Source organism: Battus philenor, unplaced genomic scaffold (genome assembly GCF_028537555.1).
Source record: "Battus philenor isolate CCGP_79_NKW_IND1 unplaced genomic scaffold, ilBatPhil1.0.hap1 SCAF_20, whole genome shotgun sequence".
NCBI classification, from domain to species: Eukaryota; Metazoa; Arthropoda; class Insecta; order Lepidoptera; family Papilionidae; genus Battus; species Battus philenor.
The window spans coordinates 9,110,414-9,123,415 of NW_027181683.1; the positions used below are offsets into that span (position 1 = coordinate 9,110,414).

General features: G+C 30.4%; 1 protein-coding gene across 1 annotated transcript in view; it reads right to left on the reverse strand.

The window, feature by feature from the left end:
- LOC137922634 (homeotic protein distal-less-like) overlaps positions 1 to 13,002 on the reverse strand; it is a 111,172-nt gene that overhangs the window by 82,007 nt on the left and 16,163 nt on the right. The window contains exon 2 of the mRNA XM_068765627.1: positions 10,007 to 10,194. Coding sequence (XP_068621728.1) covers positions 10,007 to 10,194 — 188 coding nt within the window. The remainder of the gene's footprint in view (positions 1 to 10,006; positions 10,195 to 13,002) is intronic.

Here is a 13,002-nt window from a genome sequence, read left to right on the forward strand (position 1 = left end):
ACCTGCCCCGGGCTTGTTGGCGTTTAGTTAAGTGGACCCGACTGGGTACTGTCATCAAGACAAGTGTTGACAGGAAAGTTCATCAGCTATTTGCATTTTATATTGCAACCAGTTTCACTATTCACTCGCGTGATTATAAAAATAAATATTTAAACTATAATATATAAACCTATTTATTCAAGGTTTAAAAGGTTTTTTTTGTTTCACTTCTGATTTTCATTATGTTATAAATATATTAATTCAATAATGTTTCTAAAGTATAGGACCCAAGAGGTGGAAAAGCGGTTTCATTAAGTCCGTTTAAAGATGCCCGATGCAAGCCGCTTCTAACCAACCTTGTTGAAAATCTGTGGGAAAGGCCTATGTCCAACTGGACATCTTATCAATGAAATTATGAGGATATTAGAAATTCTATTTACTATTAATAATCTTGTTAAGTAAACAAAACAGATGATCGTTGACGATCGATTTATATGTACAGAAGAAAAAGAAATAATAAATAAAAGAAAAAAAATCAGTTTATGATTCATGTCTGGTTAAATAACTTTATATATTATATTTTGATATTTACAATAAAAAACACATTTAGAACAAAGTATACAGCGATTTCATATTATTACTAAATACAAAAGTATTGCAGTAAACATTTGAAATGAAAAATATTTACATATGTAAATATTTTTCATTTCAAATGTTTACTGCAATACTTTTGTTGAAATGAAAAATGTTACCATCAAAGAAATAATTTGTTAAATTTATTTTTTATGTAACATAAAAATGGGGGCTTTTATTAGTTTTTAAGGAATAACATTCGAAAATCTTTATTTCAAGAAGGCTTAGCTTACATACGCTTATGAAATGTCAATTATGTGTATTAATTTTTATTCTACCACTGTTTTAGAAAGACAGGAACACTTCGAGAAGAAGCGACAAGAAACTCGACTCTTCCACCTTCCAAAAAGTTAAGGACATTACATTGTTTAATAATTCAAATATTTCTCAATAATAAATATCACTTATCAATAATGTTACACTCTATGAAACTAATCAATATAAAATATAAACGCTGCGTTCGACTGTCATCTTTGATACTGTTAGTTTCTAGTATAACTTGAAACTGGGTATTTTAATCCGGCTAGCCACTACTATAATGCAAATTACTTTTCAAGGAAGTCATATAAAATTTATAGGCGTGAAAATCTTTCATAGCAAGACGGGTGGACGGGTTTGTTAAACTCATACGTGCAATTAGAAGTCATTATATATGTGCACTAAGATTGAATATTTTTATTTTCCTAAAATTATAACGTAATACCGCTTTTTCAAGCTTGTTCGTCAACAGGTCCTATTTAAAATTATGTGGGAAGCCTATGTCCACCAGTGGAAGTCTTTACGATACAAATTATGATGATGAAGATAACAGTGCATTTGAGTAATATATAGAGACGTAGTATCATATTAGATCAATAGATAAAGTATTCATTTTAAAAATTGAAAAAAAAAGACGCGTCTGTATTCTCTGAGAATCTTACTTCAACTGATCACTGTGAACACGACTTTCTAATTTGCTATTATATAAGAGCTAAGCAAGCCCCAGTTGAATACCAAAGATAAATAACTATTGTAACTACTACTATACTACTACTAACACCAATGCACTGGTATGGGAGCGGTGCAATATTTTGCACAGTCTAACCGGAACCGTTGTACCGCTTAAATCTAATGTTCGGTACTACTACTAAAATTTACCTAATACGTCGTCTGTTTTAATCATAGCAGATGTAAGAGGCTTCTAGTAAACACGTCTCAAGATATTACAGTTCCATATCCAGAGACCTTATGATTTAATAGTTCAAAAGCATTGATATTGAATCTAAGACAAATTACGACAAAAATCTGTTTCTGTAGTTTAAGCATAAACGCTCACCTACTCAATTATTTTTCAATATACTATAGATTAAAATTTGGAATACGTTTTTATTTGTAAAATTTGATAATTTAGAGTCCCAAAGTAAATCTTAAATCAAATTGTTAAATGATTATAAAATTGTTAATAAAAAGAGAATTTAAAATGTATTTATATTATTTACTGTAAAAAAACAAAAGAACAATCAGAAATGTTCATATTTACCCGTCAGTCCCCTTATCTTTAATTTCCTTTCGCAGCGCCATAAAAATAGATTTTCAAGACAAACTAACAATTTTCTCGACGACATTACCGCGATTTCTTGTTTGCACTGCGCTACCGGCGTTGAGTTTCGCATCACATGGCCGCTACATATTATTCACAAAGAACTATTCATTATTTATTCATTATATTCATTCGCTCCGGACGTGGTGTGTAATCGTAATGAAATCTTATAAATTCCTCGGTCGATGCTGTAGGTGACTGTACAAATATAACGCAATACTCCAACCGCTACGGTTTGCGTACTTAAAAAACAATTAATAATTTCATACGAAGATAGTAAAACGAACATGACTTTAAAATGCACATATATGCGTTATTTTATGATCAAGACTTTAAAAATCTTCCATAAAATATACATCAATAGAAACCTTCCTTTAAAGACCACCTTTTACTCATTTATCCTTGTCGTTATTATTACTCATTTATGTAATAATTTATAATGGGAGTAGTTCATATTATTATTGAAACATAAAGGACATTTTTTTTATATTTAACAACATAATAATTGTGTTTAGTTAATCAATAGATGTTACAACATTCATTATGTCAATTACATCATTATTATAATCATTTTAGACCTAAGACGTCCTCTGTGGGACACATGCTTCCGCATAGACAGAGCACAATAAATTTAGAAGATTATAATAATTTCTGCTACATAATAAATAACAATCATTGAATATTTTCAATCTAATTAAAGTTTTTACTTCTTTTTATCCAAAGATTTTCACGATAAACGCTTCGAGCATTCGGCGTCTTCCTGTGGTAGACGTTCGTAGCTTGTAGTCACCACTCTAGAACTTTTCCCAAATGGCCATCGGTTGCACGAACGATGTAACCACTGCCACTTCAGATGAGTAATTTTTCGAACTACATCGGTGACTTTATAGCGAAACCTAGAGCGTCGCTATTTCGGTGGGAAAGTTATTTACTTTTGACTAGACAGATGGTGTTTAACGTCTATGCGACATAATACCCACAAAAGTAATATTTACAATTTCAATACAATAAAGAACGTGAGCTAAGAAAAGAGAACAGTTAATGTAGTTTACAGTAATTGCATCAAGCAACTAATTGTGGTTACACGTAAAACAATAAAAATAGAACGAAACGATGTCCCTCAATGAGAGGTAATTGTTTACAATTGAAAACAATTTTTCAATTTAGACTTATTTTGTGTGTTTTTTACTAGTACTTCCCTTCTTTAGATACCAGTTGTGAAAGATTATACTGATATATGAATAAACGAAAAAAAAAAACACTAAGACGGCAGCGTCCTCACGCTACCTTCATCTACTTCTGGAAAAAGACCTTCTTTTATACCTGTAATTCTATACGATCCTCTTGTCTCCTTAGCCCACTTTTTTGAACTCTTCGTCTTGATGGTGGACACTCTGCACATCTTCAGTCTAAAAGCTCTCTGCCTGATTTGCCATCAACGACAAGAAAGATATGACCAATTAAATTGTGACAAATTGTCAATAGTTATATAGAAGCATTTGAATATAATTTTTGAAAACAATTTCTGAGCAAAAGGGTTAGTTTTGACTAATGTATCAATTTTCATGAATATAATTTATTACTTAATATAAAATAGGTTCAATATATGGTACTTACAGTTTTTTTTTTTTATATTGAACCGTTTTTATTCTGGATTTTATGGTCTGGTCTCATAAATCCAGAAATTTATGAGAAAATTCATATTTATTTTAGGAAGTAAATTTCGAAGTAACCGATGCTTTATTAAATACAGCGATAGTTCTGATACGTTTTAGTTAAGAGTATTTGCTTATCATTCACACTAAAAATCGAGATGGAAGAACGAATTTCAGTTGGACATTTTCGATAAAACGTCAAGCAGTATCTTCTTTAGACGTCAGTGAGTCACAAAGGCCCGACTGAGGGCTCAATCAGAGCCTAACAAAAAGACAGGAGCCGCGCAACTTTAACGGAAGCCGATATTTTTTCTATCACGCTGTTTTTTTTTTTAAAGCAATTGTACTGAAACCGCAAAGTCATGACATTTGACGAGCGGCCATTGGTCGGCGGTAAAGGTTTGACAGCCAATAGGGGACGTGATCTCGAAATTCGAAAGTCATCTTTCCTAACATTTGATCTGATGACAGTGCATTTTGTAGTATTCACGACGTCATTGGCTATGTTATGCGATATATAATATTCTTCGTATGTATTATACATACGAAGAATATTATATATCGCATAAAATTGATAAATTGCGATAAAATTATATTAAATAATATATTCAGAAGTTTTTTATACTCCAATTAAATACGACAAATTAAAAAAAATACAGCGATTGTTTATACATGTAACAACTTCAAAGTGGTGAATGTATAGCTCACTTTTCAGCTTTCACACGTATTTCTTATCATTCTATATAAAGTGATCACTGAGATATATATTACTTTAATTAATGTTTTCTATTGAAAAGCGATAAACTAATAACTTTTAGCAGAATAAAATCTGCAGGAACAGACAGTAAGCAATATTTTATATTAATATGTAGTAATTAGATTTTTTTCTTACTATAATGTTATTTCGCGTTTTTATTAATCCAGAAAACCGTTAATTTTTGGATATGGTTTACCACACATTTATTGACAGTAAATAGGCAATACATTAACAACTTTTAATCTTTTACACTTATAATCACTTATAAAAATGGTATTAATCTTTAAAAACGAATTGATTGATTCTTACTCCTGTTTCGCAATAGTTTTTGCATATGCTTAATATAATTACGTTAAAATCGTTATCACAAGGTTCCTTTAGCCTGCGCTTAAAAAAGTGAGGGAAAGTTTTAAAAAGTTTCAAAGATGGCGGCCAGGTTCGAGTTGGAAGGTAGCTACGGTTTCGACATTCGTCACAGCACCTCATTCGTGTTGTAATTCGAATTAACCCACGGTAGTCGCTCTTTGTGACGACCATCCATCATCATTTCGTTCTGACATGACGTTACCGATGATCACAAATGGGATTTTTTGTAACGCTCCACTGTTCGATTGTAGTGCGCGGTCGCCCTTTGATTCGCGTCTTTTATTTTTCTAAGAAACAACAGTTACATTTCGTCAATTGTAACTCTCTTATCGATATTAATATAGAGCTGGAAATATCGATTTTATTACCATTAACTTAGTATATACAATAATAACTTCCTCATAAATTACTTTCATAATAAAAACATTTAATTTAAAAAAAAAGTTATCAGTTTTTACAAATACTTATGAACAAACTGTTTTTAATTATCTACTTTTAATGACATTAATAAAAAATAATCAATTTTCTTTATGTAATATATTTCAAAATATACATATACGCATTGCTTTTTACTCACATTTGGATACGCGTTCGTTGACCTTAAAATCCCGATTCTCAGAAAGATATTCCCATCAATGTTCAGCAAAACCCCGTGAGAGACACAGAAGTTTCGTCACACACATAATTATATGTTTTGCTAAATATTGTCAGAACATGTGTAACCGCAGGCATACGTAATCACATTATTCAAGCTCAATCATACATGCAAGCTTATTAAACCGTCTGACCTTATAAGCTTAATCCGATAATTATTGCAAAACATTAAATAAAATGCAAGAAAAATCTGCCCTGCCCCCCTGAGAACTGCAACAACGGATATACTTTGAAACAATAGATCGTAAACCGCACCTAGAGACAAATGTCAAGATTTATAGTCTGTGAGAATAAGAAAAAACTTGTTTGTTCGCAACAGATTGATGCGTTTCACAAAATCCTTACGCAAACGTAATAAGAATGATTTTTCTATTAATAAATGCACCTTTTTAATTACGTTTTCCGTACCGGTAACGATTAGTACGTCATAATATGTGAGAAAGAGAGGCTGCCTGCCGCAGATACATTCTTTTTTTTAAATATGGAATCGAATCAAGAAATAGAAATGTTCGATCGATTTAGTGAGAAGACATTCTATCGACATTTAATTTCGACTTCTAAAATTGAATATCTATTTTTTGTTCAAAATAATATTCTTTAATAATAATTGTCACCGAAATTTAGACAGTTAAAAACACAGATCGCGATTTAAATTTTATTTGTATCATTTTAACTATATTATATGAAAAAAGTATATATTGTGTAGATTGGATAGAGCGTTCGTATGTATAAATTCACTTTTTATTAAGAATTTTTTGTAAAGAAATTATGGAAGCGACTTCAATGTTTTCAAAAAAGATATTTTTTTAATTATTCTCAATTAACAGATAAAACTGTTTTTAGAGTTTATCTACGCAAAATCAGGTATAACGTTTTTTTTAGATTTTTTTATTAATAAGCAAATACTGCAACTTAAGGTATATATTGATCCGAACAAACGATCTCTTTAACAGACAAAAGCATCAGACTCTAAATTACGCATTTTTTTTTACTTCTTGTTGTTGTATTATGAAATTTGGTGATAGAGTATCGATATAGAAAACAGAACATCACTATGTAACATCGATGCGGGCTCATCAAAGTGCGGCAAGACAATAACGGAGAAATATTAAATTATAATAAAATTAACTTGGGATTACTTTTTATACCGTTACTGGACACGGCACTAAGAATACATAGACTCGGCATCGTATTGATATTAACTATAACATAGAACTTATTATTTACATGTTATATTAACTATTCTTTAATTATATTTTGATTTTTATTACGTAATATTATTTTTATTTAAGTCTTATTTTAAATTAGTACATAATGTTTCAGCACCTATTCTCTAGTTTTTAATCACGATTTTATAGCTTTTTTTAAAATAAAATTTAAAATTCATTTTCATTTTTATAAATCTAACCCAAAAAATAAAGTTTTACAAAGGATACGACTGTGACTATTCTAACACGTGACTAAATTAATTGATGTTATTTCTTTATCAAGATTTTTCTTATATTTTTCTATAGTACTCGATTCGGAAATTATGAATACTCATATTATTGCACTGGAAATAAAAAAAAAACTTGAAGAAGTAATTCTATTGTACATAACTAAAAAGTTAATTTATTAAAATAACTTATATACACATGGTTATTGGTTATGGGTGTAACAGATCTTGTAAAGATCATGACATTAAAATATGTGACATTAATTTTAATTTTCTATTAGTATTCGATATATCAATAATTTCTTGCAGTACCAAGTCTACAGAAACAGATAATAAATAATAATTAATTTTATGTGTTTATATATAAAAATACTTTTAACGCATTATGTAGTTTATTATTTATTTCTCAAACCATTGATTTTTGGAAAGTGTGTACCTTATATTAATTGAAAGTAAATGAGTTACACATTCACCCATTTAAATATAACCTTATGATTAATCATTCTGTATTTTTGTTAATGACTTTATTATAATTCTCACACGTTGCAGCATACCGGTATAATGTTTACGTTTGAGTTATCTAGTATCTGGAGTTAAGTACATGGCTGCAATCTGTACGTTGTGAGGTCTGCAGCGCCTCTGTCTCACGGATAGGCCGTCGGAACGTATGTGATAACGATTATTCATTCTATACGGCGACACATGACGAATCAATCTGTTACGAATGAATCCAATCGGACGATAGTTTGTGTGTTGTTGTTATGTTCGGCCGACGCTTGGCGGGAAACGTAAGGCGGGAAACGAAAATGGCCGCCGTAATGCAGTTTTTTTTTAATGCTGTATTAGCGGCTGTGATAATATTATGACGTTTAAATTGTTATATTTTTTTTTAATTTTAAATTATGAGGAGACTAAACCATAATTTTTAACATAAATTTTAATATTTTTTTTATGAATATATATACATATTAATATTCAGATTACAACATATAAAAATTAATTACTGTTTGGTATGTGTCCCTGCAGACTTTGTAGTATCAGAAGTATTCCTATAGAAGAAATAAATTATTTCAGATTTATCACGTTATATAGAGTGATTGGATGTAGCTGTAAAAGGATTTTAAGTTTTTTGCTGACAAATGAGCTATATATTCAACCCTTGAAAGTTTTAAATTTGTTACCCTCTTTTTGATCGTATTTACTACGGTAACTGTAATTATGTAGTTTGTCTTAACAAACATATTAGGAATAACAGTAGCTTCATGTTAAAATAAAACCATAAATATCACCACCTAGCGACTAGCGTTTTTTTTTTTTAATTTTAAAATTACAAATATTTTTTTAATAATATTAATTTGCGTCGCCCTGGTTTTTTTTTTTCGCTTTTACTATGCGCAGATAGTTGGGTGAGGGTTGCCGCTATTTGATACGGATCTTATACAAATGTTATAAGAAAACTGTTTAATATAGGCTTATTATCTGTTCTATTTGGAAGTAATATTTTAGTTTTCTCTTCCAGAGTTTAACAAAAACCAATTGTCTTCACTTTGTGGGACTATAAAAAAGCTAAAATATCATTTAAATTCACTTAATAATGTGTTTATGAATTTTTCATTGTGCTTGTACGCTTAGTGAAGAAAAAAAATGAACAAACAACAATTACAACTCCTAAGCGAAGTAGTGTTTGACAGAAAATTAAAGAAAACGTCTTTTAATAATACGTTTTACAATCTACTGCCGGTAAGAATGTTTTCGCGCGACTTTTTATTCTAACGCTATTTAATTAGAGTCCGATTTCAGTTGCGCGACATTACGAATAGGCGGCAAAGAAAAAATCTAAGTGAACGTACGCACTCGGCAGTTAATTACTAGTCTAGTGACATAATTACTATGCGGGGATAATCGTCAGTTGCGTACCTTTTTTATTTTAAAGAAACTAAGCGGCTAAAGATACCTAAAGCTGCCGTTATGGATATCTAAATATTTTAAAATATCTCTTTTGTTTGATTTCACATTACAAACCATTCTATGTCTAAATTGATGGTTTAACTATATTTTTATCACGCTAAAAAAATTACATAAAAAATTATGTACATTTTAAATATAATCTTATGTAAAAGATAGACTATTTAGATTTTCTGAAATACGATGTGTAAATATATATTTGCTTTACACGTCTACTGCAAGGCATAGGTCTCCCCCAAACATACCCATGGGGGATGTACTATAATCATCATGTTTGGCAAGTGCGTTGATGATTGTTGTGTGGTATTATGGTACGCAGATGATGTTACTGCCCATCATCCGGAAACTTTTTTGTGAACAGTGGCAATCCTATATAATTAATGCACAAAGTATAAAACACATAAGATTGTATACCCGGAACCTAACCCGCGAACAACGATACTCGCTACCACTGTTCGACTTTACAGTACAAGATAATTAAAAACTAGAACTAAACTTTTAATATTTATGATACAATTTGGGATCCAATTTTTCTAGTTGCTGTATTAATAAATCTTTTGGAAAATGACCAGATGAAAAAACTGTTTCGTTTTTTTAGTCATGTATTGTAAGAAATTATGTAATGTTTGATTAAGCTTTATTGTGTTTACAAAATATATATTACATTTATACTTCATGTACAATTATGATGATAACAATCTAATTTATTGCTAAAATCTTTAAATTAACGTTACTATTCTTATACATATTTATAATTCCCGGTCGCAAAATTATTTCATCGTCTCGTTAACGTGTCATTCTTTTCGAACTATGAAATAACCAAAAAGGTAGAGAATAAATGTTATCTTCTGACCATAAGACCTATCAAAACTATGAGCCTATTTTTGTATGAAAAAACGGACGTCTCGTTCGAAAACTATACTTTGATCTTAAATACGGTTTACGTTAACGTTTAGTTCCAGAACGAATCGATTAAAACTTACCTGCGTTTGAGTTAACCCTAAACTCGCTGCTAGCTCTGCCCTCTCGGGCAACGCGAGGTACTGGGTCCTCTGGAACCTCCTGTTTAACTGCTGCAATTGAAGACTGGAGTAGATAGTCCTTGGTTTTCGCATCTTCTTGCCTTTCCCATTCACCCTGAGACCGGGATCGTCAGAGAGCCCACATTTCTCTGCAACAAAATTAAGTCTTTTCACTCTGTGACAGATTTAAGTAATATTCTATTGTTGTCTACTTCAGTCACTAAATTTACAGGATGGTGTAAAAATTTAAAAGTGTCAATCAACTAGTACCAAGTAATATGTTACATTAATTATGCTCTATATGTGCTATTAAAGTATGCTGAGACAGATAATAAAGAATAATTAAATTAAATATGTAGTATCTAAATTTTTGAAAAGGCTTTTTCTTACCATATCATCATTACAATATTTGTTATTTCTGATACCATTAATTTGTTATAGCTTGTACTGTATATTAATTGACAGAAAATGAGCTCTACATCCATCCCTTTAAGGCTCTTATGCTTATCACCGATCACCCTGTATACGAATATAATAGCTACATTATACAATAATTGTTAACTAATATAACAGTTTAATAAAGAATATCTGAGGATATTAATGTCATAAATTAAAAACTTATTGCTTTCCGTAGTTCAACGTGTACCTATTTATTTTACTTTCCGTGAAATTAAGCGCTAGATCGTAATAATATAACGGGATATAACTATGACAAGGCCATTTAAAAGTTTTCACAAATAGAAACATTACAAATTTAAGTTGTCAGTATCACAAACATACAGTTTAACAATCTAGATATTTATATTTTTAATTTATTAACGTTTGAAACGATTTGAAAATTGTCTGAAAGTAAAAGTAAAATCATCAACTAGATATTGCCGAATTTGCAATGAATGGGTATAGTTAAGCCCCTCACTAGGTAGATTGACGACATAGGTAGGGTTACGGGAAATCCCTCGATGCGGACAGCGGAAGACCAGTCAATATGGCGATCATTCAGGGAGACCTATGCCTTTATAGATTTATTATTACTATATATACTACGAGTATGTAGATGTTGGCAGCTGATAAAAAATTTCCAGCTTTTATAGCCTCACATAGTTATTAATATAATAAATAATATTTGTCAAATAACAGATATTAAGTTACAAGTAACTACTATCATTTGTAATTTAAACAACGTTAATCTTTATTTGTTATAAAAACATATAAGAAAATAACTGGTTAAAATATTTGTACGAAATATTTTTGATAGAATAACTAATTGCGTTGCAATTAGCAAAACGCCGACCAAAGAATAAGAATGTAGTTGTATAATACTAAGAACAAATAATAAAAATGACTAAAGACTTAAAACAAAATATCATTTCATTTAAAAAAATTGTAGACATAAAAAAATAAAATTAACATGATATTGTTATATGTATATATATTTGAATTTACGAATTTTACAGCGGTTGTATAACAATGCTAATTTACTACTTGAAATATAATGACAATGTCTATCACGTCTATTTGTAATATTTATTCTTTTAAAGATTATCTTTGAAACGTTGGAAAACACAAAACAACTTAGACAATTAAAAGTACGTTTTCACCTCATTCTTTCCCATATTTGAAATAGCCACAAAGACTCGTCTAGCGTTAATTATTCCATATTCAAAACGACTTCATTATAGTACGTTAACAACTTTTTAAACATTTATATGCTTTATAAATGTTTTAAAAGCTGTTAACATACCGCACTACATACTTGACAAAAAAAATGGCCGCCATTGTTTGGACCTGGTATACGATCATAAACGTCTTCATTGTTTAAAACTTTAAAAAGACGTTAAATGCGTGAAAAATGTTAATAGAAGTGTAATAATTTATTGCCTCGCTTCTGAAACGCGAGAATGTACGGCCGCAATTTAAAATGAAAAATTATATCCGTGCTGAATTCATTTAACGTTTGCGTATACAACAAATAAAGTGTCGTGATGATTTAAAGTTCTGTAGGAAGGTTTAATTCATACAGTAGATTTAACGGCTGTCTAAACGCTTCCTCGTCTTTCTTAAAAATTAAAACAGGCGATAAATATCAGCAAACACTTACAATAATAAATAATTCTGAGAAGGAAGGTAATCGACCTATCCCAGCAGATTAGCAACTGAAAGTGGCCGAAGGCAGGCGACATATTGCTCAAAACAGATGTCCACTAGGGCTATTACCGTTAAGTTTCTGAAGTAGATTCTACGGATTGGCAAACACAGCACAGATATCGGTCCACTTGGTGGGCAGTTGTCATTTTTAAAGTCGTCGTTAAACGCTGGATGCATGCCGCTTTCAATCGACCACTAATTATATTTACAGAGGAGGTCTGTGTTCAGTAGTAACTTTCTGCAGCTGAAATTATAATGACACTTGAAGGTCAACAACAGTCATCGTCATTTATTTTGTTTTATTATAACTGCAAATACAATATTTGACAGATTTGTTATCTATAGCCAAAAGTTCCCAAAAAAAATATTTAGTGTATTTGTAAAACGGGATTATGATATAATCTATCTTGTCAAGAATTAAAACATAGTGATCTTGTTTTATTTCGTATTAAAAATTACCTATAAACAAAGTAAATGGGAGATTGGTAGTCTACAACAAAAAGATTAAGATGGTTAAGAAAACCAAAAAAAATAATGTTTCTCTTTGTACTTGAAACTGAATGTATGAACCTAAAGTCTACATAAATTTAGAAATATACGTCAAGAATGAATATAGCAGCACACATCATATAAAAATTCCCATCCTACATAAAAATGAAACAACTGGCTCTTATGAAAACGATATTTTTAAGCCAAGTTAGAAACTAATTTTGCTTCCCGATTCAAGTCTTCGTAAGTCAAATAACAAGCAAGTAGTATATGAAATTTAAACTGTACATTCAACAAACACATTTCGGACAACACTCACACTC